The following is a 16,410-nucleotide window of genomic DNA, read 5'->3' on the forward strand; positions in this document are numbered from 1 at the left end:
CAGGAGATCTTCCCTCCACTGCCTCAAGTCTTGTAGTGACCTAGTTCCCCAAAGCCTGCTTCTACCTCCTGCCCAAAATCCACAAACAGGACTGCCTGGTATTTCAGCCTGCTCTTGTCCCACCAGACGTATTTCTTCCATTATCCTCTCTCCACTGGCCCATTCTCTTTTCACTTATATGACACTTCTGATGACGTCTACCTGGAACGTCAGCCCTGTTTCTCTTCCGTCAGACATAGCCTAACCTGCTGGGCATTTCCAGTAGTTTCTGGTTCTTTAGCTTAGGAATTTTCTTCTACAAGAGTAAGTGGCTGTACATTTACTTCGATGTCAAATATGTCGGACCTGTGCAGTGAATTCATAGTAACTTCAAACTGTAGGTCACTACAATCTGTCAAAACTGGAGAAAAATTTATGAAAAAGCTTCACAGCATGCACTAGTGATTGTACTAACATAAGCTACATGAGGAGCCCTTTCCTCACGGAGACAAATACAGGACAAACAATAACAAATACAAACAAGCTATCAGATCCTGTTACTGAATTTAGGACTTTCTCCTGTGGTGTTGTTAGGGCATATTCTGGAGTTAGGTTATATCACAAATATTAATTGTACCAGCAACCAATTGTCAGACATGAACGTGGATTATAGCCCTGAACAATAGCTTTCCTGGAACTGCAGATTGCAGTTGACTGCAAGCCAGAAAATGCTGATTAACATTCATTTGGTTGTCTGGAGTGTGGGTGCAAAGCAGGAGGTATGTGAAAACTATATGCAATTCAAAGAAAGTATTGTAGATACATTACACCTATAGAATTGTCTTGCTGTTACCTTTGATCTTTAGCATATAAAAATGTCATGTAATATTAGATTGAGAGGCATCTTCCTCCATGAGGGTCTCTATTTGATGCGTGCTGCTTGTTTTTGTTGAATAAAACACTTTTATATCTTCAGTGTCTCTCCGGTGACTTTGTTCACGTTACACCAGTGTGTACTAGGTTGCCATCTTCTTCATTCTCCAGTTGCAGGGGACAGAATAGGGCAATGGAACTGATGAAATCAGGACCAAAGGATTCCAAAGTTTGCTCTGATTTTGAGGATAAAATGAAAATGTCAAAGATCTTGGTGACTAATGCCTTTAAAACAGGGGTTCCTAACCTGAGGCCCACAGACCCCTCGGTTAACGATAGGGGTTCATGGTATTGGAAAGGTTGGGAACCCCTGCTTTAAACTATCAGACACAGGAAGTTAGAGGCAGATCTTATATTTGGGAAATATCCAGGGATCTTTTTGGAAAACTGGACTGTGTTGTCTCAAATTGGACAAAGTGACAAACAACACACATGCAGATTAAAAGATAATGATAACCATTAATCTATTCTTAAGGTAGGCTGTGATCTATTTATTACTGCCTATTTGATTTAGCAGCAGATTTCTAAAAAATAAACTTAATAATCCATTTTGTTCCCTTTGCCAGATTTATAAGAAAACAGTAGATATGATAATAAAACGGTGTTCTCTGCTTTACACTCATATTAACCTATTAGCAAAATAGTCAAATGGAAGAAAATATAAAATCCTAAAACATAATTTTTTTAGTATGTCTTATTGATAACAAATTCTTTTATCATCAGCTACACATCGACCCATCTGCTGGAACATTTGAGTACTGTTATATGTCAACAGTTGAAAGTATTGGATATCACTTGACAATATTTGCTTTACATCAACACCAAGTGTCGCAAGGCTCATTTTTTCTTATGGCCAACTGAACGACCTTCCGGTGATTTGATAAAACTTCTGATTGAATGGATGAAAAAACTTGTGCAGCTTATTAACGACCAGCGAGTCCACTTCGGGGTGTATCCGTCCCTTGCTGCCTGCCAGACATTTATTAAATACAATGTTAAACCGCAGACAGTAGAAGCCTCTTGTGGAGTTAAAGTACAAGTTGTATTGGCTTATCCTGGGCGTTAGATTGAGAAACTTCTCCACCAACTGGAGTTCAGGCAATGGCTCAGTTATGAGACGATCACCGTCCACAATGTGGAACTGTTCAATGGGAAAGAACTTGAGCCATCTCTCCAGATGCTTAGTATATATGCTAGTTCTCACAGCTTTATATTTAGTGTTTACCTCACAGGTGCTGGGGTCAATTGCGAGCTTTTCAAACTTGTAGTAAGTTTTATTCTTCCTTTCCTTTCCCTCCAAGACCTGCGTGTAATCTGAGATGGCTCGAGTTGTTGGCTCACGCACAATGATCAGCAGTTTGATGGACGAGTTCATCTTGTAGATCCTCTCAGGGACTTCCTCGGTGATGAAGTATGCTGGACTTTTCTCAATGGTGATCTGGTAAGGGTAGGAAAAGGGCATTTTTTTCCTATACCACTCGATACCCTTAGCGTAGTTTCCGTCGTTGTCAAAGAAGTGTATCTCTTGCGATGCTTTGACCACCGCCGGGTGCAGGTTGAGCATCTCAAGCAGGGCACGAGTTCCGCCCTTGCGAACACCGATAATAATGGCCTGAGGAAGTTGTTGCACCATGTTTTGCAGCCTGATCTGTTCCTTTGTCATGTTGCCTTTGCGCAGGTCATATGATGAGCCACGCTTGTACTGCAGAGCACGGAGCATGATCTGGTCTTGGTCCCCAAACTGATCTTCAATGGGACACGCAGGCTGGAGTCTGCAATAAAGCAAGCAAGGGCAATGAGATCATATTTATTGTCAAAACGTTGTGATCATCCAGTGATGACACTGCACTGTTAATATGATACACATAAAGCAATATATTTATATAGAAAAACATACAGTATAGTTATGCTTTTACAGTCTTAGTGTTCTGTAGATGATATCATTCATTACTCCGTGAAAGCAAAATCTTTCCCTCTGTTATTGTGTATTCTTTAGTTAGGGGATTCAGCAAATATTAATTTCACCAGCAACCAATCTTCAGATTTGAATGTGGATTGCGGATTGAATCTAAAATGCAGCTCAGAACAATTAGACCTCAGATGTCTGTATATGCATTAATGTGGGCCAGGGTTGGAGGAGATTAACATTCATTTTGGGTGTCTGGAGTCTGGGTGCGAAGGAGGTGTGTGAAAACTATATGTAATTCAAAGGATGCATTGTAGATCAAAAGTTTAAAGTTCAAAGTAAAATTTATTGTCAAGATACATACACATCACCACATACAACCCTGAGATTATTTTTCATGTGGGCATACAGTACTTAGGAAAAAGAATCTCAGAATACTTTGTAACTATAGAATTATCCCACTGTTACCTTTGATCTTTAGCATATAAAAATGCCGTGATGTCATGTAGTATTGGGTCGAGAGGCCTCTTCTTACAAGAGTGTCTGGAATATCTGCTCATTGTGCTGAAAAAACTTCTGCATCCACCAGCTTCAGTGTATCTCCTGTGACTTTGTTCACATCACAACACCTTCATTGTTCTATCTAGCATTTGATCTTTTCTTAATAAATAGCATACCGGTTATCATAACACTAATACTGCACCAGCAATTATTGATCAGGGACCAATTTCCACTGCTGCCTTTAAGAAGTTTGTATGCACTCCCCATGACTGTGTGTGTTTCCTTTGGGTGCTCCAGTTTCCTCCCGAAATCCAAAGGCATATGGTTGGGGTTAGTGAGTTGTGGGAATGCTATGTTGGCACCTGAAATGTGGCGACACTTTGCAGCCTGCCCAGCACAACATTTGCTGATTTGATTTGATGCAAGCAACATATTTCACTGTATGTTTTGATGTTTTGAGATACATGTGACAAATGAAAAGCTAATCTTAATACAAAAAGCATGGAGTTATCTTCAAAGCGCAAATAATCATTTCTTCAGTAGAAATGATCTGATTTCTACTGAAGAAATGCAAGCATTGATACAGTTGTGAGTTAAGTGGATGGAGCGGGGGGTGAAGGGAAGATGTCTGGGTCAGGATGGGCAAAGTCAAATGGGAACTATCTACGAACCAAATGCAGGGAGGAGGTTTTCAATTCAAGTGATACTTTGTTCAGTATCCCCAGCGGCAATTATCCCATCCTCTAATTAGTATGTAACCCTGGACAAGTTTGTCCAATGGTTGGCCTCTTGGTTGAAATACTGCAGAGGTGGTAACCACATCTGCTTCACTTGCCCTAGAGGCAGGGTAGTAAAGATACTTATCTACACCCTTAACTTAGTTCAACTGCTAGGTTTCCTAAGGCCTGGGAAATGCAGGCCTTCCATAATTACACAAGTGAAATGACAGGTCATCAACTTCTCTAAAATATTAAATTGCCAAAATGATTCCTCAGACGATCTAGTTCCTCATGGTTTGCTCCCCCTTCATTGAGAACTGGAAATTGATAGGCTGCAAAAGACTTGCAGTCATGTCTTCAATTTCCCCTCACACTCAACTGAACAGTAAAATTACTCCAAAATTCAAAAGTCAAAGTAAATTTATTATCAAAGTGTGTATATATGTCACCATATACAACACTAAGATTCATTTTCTTGTTAGCTTAGTACCATAATGGAATCAATGAAGGACCACACCCAACAAGGTGCATAAACAACCAATGTGCAAAAGGCAACAAGCTGTGCAAACACAAAAGAGAAAATAATAATAATAATAATAACAATAAACAATAAGTATTGAACACATGAGATGAAAAGACTGTGGTGAATCCAATGTTGGGGTAAATGAATTTCAATGAAATTCTCCCCTCTGGTTCAAGAGCCTGTTGGTTGAGAGGTAACAACTGCCCCTAAACCCACATCCACCACTTTCGCTGGCGACTCTGCCCACACTCTTAGCACTCTCTGAGTGAAGTTTCCTGTAATGTTTCCCAAATACATTTTACCTGTGACTTCTAGTTCTAATTTCACCCAACTTTAGTAGAAAAAGCCTGCTTGCATATACCCTCATAATTTTGCATACCTCTACCACAGCTCCCTTTATTCTCCTACGCTCCAGGGAATAAAGTTCTGACCTAAACACAAGAGATTCTCCAGATGCTGGAAATCTAGAGCAACACACACAATGCTGGAGGAACTCAGCAGATCAAACAGCATCTATAGAAATGAATAAAAATATCAACTTTTTGGCCAGATATCCTCATCAGAACACTTCATCGTTCCAAACCTATTCCATCTTTCCCTATAACTCACGTTCTGGTAACATTCTTGTAAATTTGCTCTGTACTTTATCAATGTCATTTAAAACTTTCCTGTGGATAAGTGACCACAGCTACACACAATAACCTGAATCAGTCCTAACATTTTCTACAAATTCAACATAACATCCCAACTCCAGAATTCCTGAATGTGCCAAAAGTTATCTATACAACCCTATCTACCTGTGCTGCCAATTTCAAGGGATTAGGGATCTCTATTCCCAGATCTCTCCATGCTACCACAGTAAACATATTCAAAAAAAATTCCTTGATATATTCAATGCAAGTGGATCCCATTTGGTGATTAGTCTGTCTGGATCAATTAGTCCAAATGAGCTGTACTTAGGATAAGCATGTTATTCCCACAAGGGAATTCCATCAGCTTTGTAAAAATGTTTAAAGATTTCCTTTATTTGTCACATGTACAGAACTGTGGAAAACTTTGGCACATAGAAAACAATTCCGTAAAGATGCTTCAAAAATAATTAAATGAGGAGTTTCTAAATATCAGAAAAATTACCATAAAGAGTAGTAAACAGGAACAAACTAAATCAAGTCAATATTCCGTCTGACCACCCTTTGCCTTTAAACTACGTCAATTGTCTTAGGTACAGTTTTATAAGTAAATTGGTTGGAAGGTTGTTCAAAGCATCTTGGAGAACTTGCTCCAGATTTTGGCTGTCTCTCTTGTTTCTGTCTCTACAGGTAATTCCGGACAGCCTTGATGATGTTGAGATCAGGACTCCGTGGAGACCATACTATCTGAAACCATATAAATGATCTGAAATCATAGGCATAGTTCTGTACATCGAAACATCAAATCATACAATGAAATGCATTATTTGTGTCAAATTAAATCAGCGAGGATGTGCTGGCAGCCTGTAAGTGCCACCACACTTCTAACACCAACATGGCAAGCCCACAACTCCCTAACCCCAACCTGTCATCAATCATCATCATCATGTGCCATATTGTATGACGCAGGCAATCACGGTCTCCATGACTATGATTGTTCTTAGCAAATTTTTCTACAGAAGTGGTTTGCTATTGCGTTCTTCTGGGTTGTTGTTGTTGTTCGTCCATCGTTGTCATCGATGAAGACCTCCACACCATTATGATGATGATGGTGTCGAGACTAACGCATGATTTGGATTTAAGTAAGGGAGAGTTGCGCAGCGTCAGCCTCACTCTCTCTTCCCAATTCCCATCTGGATCCAGTGGCAAGACAGAGTCTAGACGGCTGGAGATGGGACTAGGCACAGTGGATGACCAGGACGTCTTCTGTGTCTTGTCCTGCTCTACACGTTCCACAATGCTTGCAGAGACCGCCTTCTTGACAATTGGACCTTCCATTGGTCTCGTCCGCTCAATCCGCCAGAGTCTGTCTTCATATGCTGGGATGTTCTTCTGGGTACAAGACAGGTGGCCTCAGTCATTATCATTGCTCTTCAGAGGTTGTCTGCCTGGCGTCAGTGGTTGCATAGCCAAGACTTGCGATATGCACCAGCTGCTCATAGAACCATCCACCACCTGCTCCCATGGCTTCATGTGACCCTGATCTGGGTGGGGCGGGGAGGAGGTGCTAAGCAGGTGCTACACCTTGCCCAAAGATGACCTGTAGGCTAGTGGAGGGAAGGAACACCCTATAATTCCTTGGTAGAAACGTATCTCCATTCTGCCACCCGTACCCTAACTTGTACATCCTTGAAACGTGGGAAGAAACTGGTCCACCCAGAGGAAACCCTCACGGTTATGGGGAGAACCTAGAAACACCCTGCAGACAGTGGTGGGAATTGAACCCCAATCTTAAAACTGGTTGCTGTAAATCGTTATGCTAACCGCTACACTACCGTGCCAGCTCAGGAAAACAAAGAGGTTTCAAATGTGTAGGAAAAACACAAAGTCCTACAGCCTATTCACCATCATTTTAAACAATATGAAATGTATACAGAATTCAACAGAAGTGATGGCCAGGGTAATGTAGAGAAAATGAAATGTCTAATGTATTACATTGCAGTATTAAATGATTTATTCTCAATTTTCTGGAAGCTGTTTAGCATGCATACTTAATAATTTTCTGAATATTAGTTTGAATTTATTACCAGTGGTTTTGATGTGAATTTTCTGAAAATTGATTAATTTGCCACATAAATGGAGCAGATCTTTTTTTTTCTGACTGCAACCACACATTAACATTCAGACCATGTTTGTTTCTCTGCCAGTGCTCCAAAGCAGGATTGCTTATGTATCAATTGAACTCTAAAGGGCAAACGGGAGTATTTCAACTTTAATATCATGTCAGCACTATCATTTCTCAGTTGTTATCTCTTGATACCTGTAAACAAGGAGGATAAGGTCACAGGAAAGTGGATCCTGAAATCAGTGCAGTAAAAGAATCGTCGTGGAATATTGACATATTGATGGAGGTTGTTAAATGCATTTCGCAGGGTCACCACTTCTTCTGTGTATGTATCCATAAAGCATCAAGCCCTGATTTTAAACTCAGTGCAATTGACATAAACAGGCCAATTGCTGGCTGGAAACAGCAACGGTCACTTACTGTCCCATTTGTACTGCTAATTCAGCTTACATCATGGTGACTTGGGACCCAAGGTGTAATGACAACCTGCTTCAGGCAAAGAGCCACCTTTGCTGTGTGTATCATGAATCTCCAGCACATTAGCACTGCACTCATTTGGAATACACATCACATTTATCACTCCCGAACCAGAGTGCATAACTTCACTCACCCCAACATGGAATTGGTTCCACAACATATGGTTGTGTCACTCAAGTTGGAGTAGCAACACCTTATCTGGGTAGCTTCAAACCTGATGGCATGGACATTGATTTCTCAAACTTCCAGTAATGCCAACCACCCCCCACACCCACACCCGCACAGTTAGGTTGGAGGAACAACACCTTTATATTACGTCTGGGTAACCTTCAATGTGATGCTATGAACATCGATTTCTCGAACTTCTGGTAATGCCCCCCCCCCTTCACTGTTCCCTATTCCCATTTCCCTTTCACCTTATCTCCTTACCTGCCTATCACCTCCCTCTGGTGTGCTCCCCCTGTTCTTTCTTCCATGGCTTTCTCTTTTCTCCTCTCCCTCTTCTCCAGCCCCATATCTCCTTCACCAATCAATTTCCCAGCTCTTTACTTCACCCCTCACCCCCTCTCAGTTTCACCTATCACCTGGTGGTTCCTCCTCCCCCACTTTCTTATTCTGACTCCTCATCTTTTTCCCAGTCCTGATGAAGGGTCTCAGCCCGAAACGTTGACTGTACTCTTTTTAATAGACACTGCCTGGCCTGCTGAGTTACTTCAGCATTGTGTTTGTGTTGCCACAACGTAAGGACTCACTTTCAAGGACTCTACAACTCATCTTCTCAATATTTATTTACCTATCTATCTATTTATTTATTATTATTATTTTGTTTTTATTTTTATATTTGCACAATTTGTTGTCCCTTGATCATTGGTTGTTTGTCCAGCTTTTATTTTGTGTGCAGTTTTTCACTGATTATCTTGTGATTCTTTGTACCTACTGTGAATAATGAATCTCAGGGTAGCATATAGTTCTTTTTTTAATCGGCTGGTGGTGCAATGGCACCAGCGCCAGACTCCGGAGTGAAGGCTCCAGAGTTTGAATCCAAGTCAGGCCCCCCCCGCCCCCCCGAGCACGGTTTCCATCCGTGCCGGGTTGAGCATCGAGCTAGCCACTCGGCCTCGTTAAAAACGAAGTGTCGAGTCAGGAACGTTCATATCGTGACCCGGTTAATCCGAAAGGAGACCAATCCTGACAATAGACAATAGACAATAGGTGCAGGAGTAGGCCATTCAGCCCTTCAAGCTAGCACCGCCATTCACTGTGATCATGGCTGATCATCCACAATTAGTACCCTTTTCCTGCCTTCTCCCCATATTCTTTGACTCCACTATCTTTAAGAGGTCTGTCTAACTCTTTCTTGAAAGAATCCAGAGAATTGGCCTCCACTGCCTTCTGAGGCAGAGCATTCTACAGAACCACAACCCTCTGTGTGAAAAGTTTTTCCTCAACTCTGTTCTAAATTGTCTACCCCTTATTCTGAAACTGTGACCTCTGGTTCTGGACTCCTCCAACATTGGGAACATGCTTCCTGCCTCTAGCGTGTCCAATCCCTTAATAATCTTATATGTTTCAATCAGATCACCTCTCATCCTTCTAAATTCCAGTGTATACAAGCCCAGTCGCTCCAATCTTTCAACATATGATAGTCCCACCATCCCGGGAATTAACCTCGTGAACCTACGCTGCACTCCTTTAATAGCAAGAATGTCCTTCCTCAAATTTGGAGACCAAGACTGTACACAATACTCCAGGTATGGTCTCACCAGGGCCCTGTACAACTGCAGAAGGACCTCTTTGCTCCTATACTCAACTCCCCTTGTTATGAAGGCCAACATGCCATTAGCTTGACACCACAAGAATGGCCAGACAAGAATGGCTGACTGGTGCGACACGGTGAAAAAGAAAAATTTTTAAGTAGGGAGTATATAGTGATGAATATGTGTACAGTACTTTGATAGTAGTTTTACTTAGAAATTTGAATGTTGAACTTTAAATGGTTGACTTCTGTTCCATGTCTATGAGCTTTCAAATTCTTGATTTCCAGCTACTCGATGAAAATTTATCAACTCTTGAGATTCATTTAAATTTCAATGTTGTCACTGGCCATTGCTTTAAAGACCAGTAGGTAAATACCCATTCTACTCAAAACACACTTGATAGCTTCTTACACTAAGAATCAGTTTGGAGGATCTACACTGCAAAGCTGCCTGTGTAAATATATCCTCCTCTGATCTAGGGAACAAAACCTTATTTATCCACTGTAAGTAGTAGTGCTGACATTTTCTTCAAGTGTACAGCACATTTTTGTTGTAACACACACACACACACACTTCACTCACTCACAAAAAGCTGGAGGAACTCAGCAGGCCAGGCAGCAGCTATGGAAAAGAGCAAACAGACGACCTTTCAGGCTTAGACCCTTCATTGTCTATAGTTTGACCCACGAATATTCCTTGTTCAACTCGTACTTGAATTTCTGAGTTCAATGAATTAAAGTTAATGATAATATTCAGTTTGGTTCAATCTAAAACTTTGAACACTTTGCAATGGAGTTATGAATGTATCCCGCTGATGTGTCATGGAAACGGTAGATTCCAGTCAATACTACTTCCAACAATTATGTATATATCATTTGTTACCTTTTAGTTACACTTTTGTAATTCTTAATTTATTAACTGAAACACTGTGGCTCTGAATGGTGTGGAATTTTTCAAAGCCTGGCATTCAGATTAGCTTTCAAACAATGGACTGAATTTCCTCAGAGAATTAGAGCAGGCAGACAAGTAGGACCATTCCCTTTGCAAACTGCATGTCTGCTGAGAACGACTCTTGCTTGGGTGTTGATGGTATTTCAGAGTTTGTTCATTGGCTGTATGGGATGTTTCAAGGTTGTGAGCAGTGCTCCAGAAACACAATATTTCTCTCTCAGGTTTAGCTGTGTCAATCGATTTTATTGCGCTGGGGGAGGGGGGGAGTGTGTGTGTGTGTGTGTGTGTGTGGGGGGGGGGTGGTAAAGTTGGTGGTGGTGGGGTGTCCAGGCTGTGCTGGCCGCCCCCCCCCCCCCAAGTGTTTGTTCAGCCAGAGATAGACTTCGGGCCGCCTAGTGTTTACTTGGCTGGAGATGGACTTTGAGCCCTCCAGTGTTTACTCAGCCAGAGATGGGCTTTGCCCCCCCAGTGTTTACTCAGCCAGAGATGGCTTTGCCTCCTCTCAGTGTTTACGCGGCGGGAGATGGGCTTTGGGCCCCCCCCCCAGTGTTTACTCGGCAGGAGATGGGCTTTGGGCCCCCTCCCCAGTGTTTACTCGACCAGAGATGGGCTTTGGGCCCGCCCCCCAGTGTTTACTCAGCCAGAGATGGGCTTTGCCCCCCCAGAGTTTACTTGGCCAGAGATGGGCTTTGCCCCCCCAGTGTTTACTCAGCCAGAGATGGTCTTTGCCCCCCTCAGTGTTTACTCGGTAGGAGATGGGCTTTGGGCCCCCCAGTGTTTACTCGGTAGGAGATGGGCTTTGGGCCCCCCAGTGTTTACTTGGTAGGAGATGGGCTTTATTGTGGTCGACTGTGAATTGATGGATCAGGTTGTGGGACTTTTTTATTGCGTGATTGTGATACTATTTGTGCTTTGTTCTGTGTGACCGTTAGTACTGTGTTTTGCACTTTGACCCCAAAGTAACACTGTCTGGTTTGGTTGTATTCATGAGTTTTCATGTATGGTTGAATGACAATTAAACTTGAATTGAATAATGATTGCTGAATCTCCTCCCTAGTGTTGGAAATAAACAGAATTAGAGAGCCAAAATTACTCTTTATAAGATATTAGATGAATTAATGTAAGACTGAAATTGTAGTTTAATCATTTGTACTTTTTAATAAACTTGTGTACATTTCAAAGTATGTGGTGGCTCATTCCCACTTACTGGCAGAGAGCCATATAGTGGTTAAACTAATGGTTTATTAACTTTCTCATTTTTCATTGGCTAAGTATTAGCACATTACCCACATGATGTAACTGTACAACCAGTGATTGGTTTAGTCTTATCTAAGGAACCTTCTGTTTTCTGGTTTATAAAAGACGATGGACTTTTCAAAGGAGCCATCTTTGTTTTCTCTTTTTTATCTTCACCTTCGTTCATCCCTGTTTTGCTTCTCAGCTCTCTACTTGGTCTATTAGTGTTTGCATGTCTATTTAAACTTCAAACTTATTTAAATGAGTGGCTGTGATGGCCAGGTCACTGGGTGTATTTAAGGCAGAGATATAGGTTCTTGATTAGCCAGGGCATCAAAGGGTATGGGGTGAAAGCAGGGGAGTGGGGATGACTGGAAGAATTGGATAAGCCCATGATTGAATGGCGGAGCAGACTCGATGGGCCGAATAGCCTACTTCTGCTCGAATATCTTACAGTCTTGTGGTCTAAAATGAACAAACATTAAGAATTAAGACTGTTTGCCATTCTTGAACCCCGGAAGAATCGTAAAGATCAGAAAAATAACAGAGATCCAAACCTAGTCTTTGTTAATGTTGAATTAACTGCTAGCTATCTTCTGGGATTTATACATTTTATGTCCATTTACCTACATAATATTCACATCCCTTTAATATAGCAAAATATTTGATCTTACTTGGGTACTTGGTATTCAGCCAGGACATGTGCTCGCATCTTTGAAGAATTGTCATTCAGAATATTTATTAGTTGTCCTCTGTCGCGAGCCATTTTGCATCCTTTATACTTTGCTCTCCGAGTCTGCTTTTCCCCTGTCATATGTGTCTGAAGCAGTTCTTTTTACTGCTACTCTCCGCTTTGGCTGCTGTTCTTTTTAAATTCCCAGGTCAATTTTGGCTCTCTAATTCTGTTTATTTCTCCATTTGCTCCTTCGATAAACTCTATTTCTTATTTCTACGGCGTATCTAACAATCCCCAAGCAATAAACTGAATAGAAATAAGTCACAGCTACTCCTCCATTCAGAGTCAGAATCAGGTTTATTATCACTGGCATACGTTGTGAATTTTGTTGTCTTTGCGGCAGCAGTAAAGTGCGATACATAATAAAAGGGAAAACCACTGTGAATTACAGTATGTTTTTATATATTAAATAGTTAAGTTCAAGTGATGCAGAAATAGAAATAAAAAAAGTAGTGAGGTAATGTCCATGGGTTCAATATCCATCTAGAAATTGAATGACAGAGGGGAAGAAGCTGTTCCTGAATCACTGAGTGAGTGCCTTCAGGCTTCTGTACCTCCTACCTGATGGCAGCAATGAGAACAAGGCATGTCCTGGGTGATGGGGGTCCTTAATGATTGATGCCACCTTTTTGAAGCATCGCTTCTTGAAGATTTCCTGTATACTACAGAAGCTAGTGACTAAATATAGAACTCTCTGCAGCTTGTTTTGATCCTGTGCAGTAGCCCCTCTCCCTTTACCAGACGGTGTTGCAGACAGTTAGAATGTTCCCCATGGATCTAATGTGTTTTTCTGTTCATTGCTCTACATGCACAAGAGTTGACCTGAGCACTTTACCCACTGGTGATGAATAAAGCCCGAGGTAATTAATGTCATTCCTTCTAGAGCAGGACCTCACTCCTCGCTTGTTATGTTTCATGTTGTATGACGTAGACGATCATGGTCTTGCAGTGACCATGTTTGTTCTTGACAAATTTTTCTACAGAAGCGGTTTGCCATTGCCTCCTTCTGAGCAGTGTCTTTACACGGCGGGTGACACCTGCCATTATCAATACTCTTCAGAAATTCTCTGCCTGGTGTCAGTGGTCGCATAACCAGGACTTGTGAAATGCGCCAGCTGCTCATATGACCATCCACCACCTGTTGCTATGGATTCACATGACCGTGATCGGTGGCTAAGCAGGTGCTACACCTTGCCCAAGGGTGACCTGCAGGCTAGCGGAGAGAAGAACTTTACACCTCCTTTGGTAGAGACGTAGCTCCACTCCGCCACCCTATAAGACCTCAATCCTCTGTGATGAAAATAGAACTTCCAGAAAGCAAATAATTCCCAAGTTCAGAATGTCTTTAATTGAATGTCCTGTCATAAATAAAAAACATGATCTGGACATAACAGGATCTATATGATATTCATACCATTGTTGTAGGCACGTGGCCAAGTGGTTAAGGCATTGGACTAGCGACCTGAAGGTCGTGAGTTCAAGCCCCAGCCGAGGCAATGTGTTGTGTCCTTGAGCAAGGCACTTAACCATACATTGCTCTGCGACGGCACTGGTGCCAAGCTGTATCAGCCCTTGCCCTTCCCTTGGACAACATCGGTGTCGTGGAGAGGGGAGACTTTCCATGCCCGGATCCATTGTCTCGCAAGACTAACGGATATTCATAACCAGCAACCCATAATTGTTGCATAATCATCTGGCTTGGAGGGGCCCCAGCACAGGATTAGAAAAGGCTGCGGAGGGTTGCAAAGTCAGCCAGCTCCATCATGAGTACTGAGGACATCTTCAAAGAGTGGTGCCTAAAAAAGGTGGTATCCATCACCGAGGACATACCCTCTTTTCATTGCTACTATCTCAGGGAAGAGGAACAGAAGCCTGAAGATACACACTCAATGATTTAGGAACATCTTCTCCCCATCTGTCATCAGATTTCTGAATGGTCAATGAACCAACCCATGACCACTGCCACACTATTTTTTTCTTTCTTCTGCTCTCTTTTGGCACTACACATATATATCGTGTGTGTTACATTTATTCATTTATTTTTATGTATTGCACTGTACTGCTGTCCCAAAACAACACATTTCACAGCATGTACTAGTGATAATAAACTCGATTCTGATTCTGATTCTAATTCATTTTCACAGGACGATCACCAGGCCTGTGAGTAGTGGTGTGCTGCAGGGATCAGTGCTGGGTCTGTTGTTGTTTGTCATCTGTATCAATGATCTGGATGATAACATGGTTAACTGGCTCAGCAAGTTTGCAATGAAACCAAGACTGGGGGTGTAGTGGACAGCAAGGAAGGTTATCATGGTTTGTAGAGGGATCTGCAACAACTGGAAAAATTGGACTGAAAAAGGACATATGGAATTCAACGCAGACAGGTGTGAGGTGTTGCACTTCAGTAGGACCAACCAGGGTAGGTCTTACACAGTAAATGGTGGACACTGAGGTATATGCTCAAACAAAGGGATTTGGGAATACAGGTCCATAATCGATTGAAAGTGGCGACACAGGTAGAGAGGGTCATAAAGAAAGCTTTTGGCATATTGTGCTTCATAAATCAGAGCACAGGAGATGGGTTGTTATGTTGAAGTTGTATAAGACGTTGGTGAGGCCTAATTTGGAGGATTTTGTGCAGGAAAGACGTAAATAAGGCTGAAAGAGTACAAATTTACAAGGATGTTGATGGGACTGGAGGACCTGAGTTATAAGGAAAGATTGAATAGGCTAGGAATTTATTCCTTAGAATTTAGAAGATTCAGGGGAAATTTGATAGAGGTATACAAAATTATGAGGGGTAATTGCAAGCGGGCTTTTTCCACTGAGGTTGAGTGGGACTACAACTAGAGATCATAGGTTAAGGATGAAAGGTGAAAAGCTTAAGGGGAACATGAGGGTAATCTTTCTTCACTCAGAGGGCTGTGAGATTGTGGAATGAACTGCCAGCGTAAGTGGTGCATGTGAACTGATTTCAATGTTTAAGAGAAGTTTGGGTGGGTATATGGATGGTAGGGGAAAGGAGGGCTTTGGTCCCAATGCAGATCGATGGGAGTGGGCAGTTTAAATGGTTGGGCACAGCTAGATAGGCCGAAGGGCCTGTTTCTACACAGTACTTTTCAATCACTCTATTACTCAAAGTGCCGAGCTGATTCAATCTGTGAGATCAGAAGTACGCAAAGTCCTTTGATGAGGAACAGAAAAAATACCAAGCCTTCTTCATCATATGTAATAATGAAAGAAATTAGTTTTAAATCATCTTAACATGGTGTCAGTTTATGAGAAACAGCTGACATATCTACATTAAATTTCTGGTTAAATTATTGAGTATGTCTGCCTAACAGAACAATTACAGAAATGGATTTCATTAAAGATTTATTGATTCTAATCATAAATTACAACTTCCTATTTATTGCTGGTAACAGTGGGAGCAGTTAGTGAAATATATCAATTTACTTTTCAAGATCCAACAGTTTCCTCTTTCTACTATTGATTAACATTCGTTGGACTTTTGTTCCCTTTGCTAGATTGTCTAGTCATTTATACATGCACATACACTGCTCTGAAAAATCCATTATCATGGCTTTCCCTCAAACCCATAGATATGTAAAAAGGAAAAGACTGGTAAAGACAAATGTAGGTCCCCTACAGACAGAAACAGGTGAATTGATTATGGGGAGCAAGGACATGGCAGACCAATTGAATAATTACTTTGGTTCTGTCTTCACTAAGGAGGACATAAATAATCTTCCAGAAATAGTAGGGGACAGAGGGTCCAGTGAGATGGAGGAACTGAGCGAAATACATGTTAGTAGGGAAGTGGTGTTGGGTAAATTGAAGGGATTAAAGGCAGATAAATCATAAATCCCCAGGGCCAGATGGTCTGCACCCCAGAGTGCTTAAGGAAGTAGCCCAAGAAATAGTGGATGCATTAGTGA

At 41.6% G+C, this 16,410-nt stretch overlaps 1 protein-coding gene across 1 annotated transcript in view; it reads right to left on the reverse strand.

The window, feature by feature from the left end:
* Positions 1 to 1,649: 1,649 nt before the first annotated feature.
* Positions 1,650 to 16,410, reverse strand: part of LOC140210395 (heparan sulfate glucosamine 3-O-sulfotransferase 5) — a 41,189-nt gene continuing 26,428 nt past the window's right edge. Inside the window, exon 3 of the mRNA XM_072279325.1 lies at positions 1,650 to 2,684. Within this exon, the coding sequence (XP_072135426.1) occupies positions 1,760 to 2,684 (925 nt within the window). The 3' untranslated portion in view covers positions 1,650 to 1,759. The remainder of the gene's footprint in view (positions 2,685 to 16,410) is intronic.

This window comes from Mobula birostris, chromosome 2 (assembly GCF_030028105.1).
Source record: "Mobula birostris isolate sMobBir1 chromosome 2, sMobBir1.hap1, whole genome shotgun sequence".
Taxonomy (NCBI): domain Eukaryota; kingdom Metazoa; phylum Chordata; class Chondrichthyes; order Myliobatiformes; family Myliobatidae; genus Mobula; species Mobula birostris.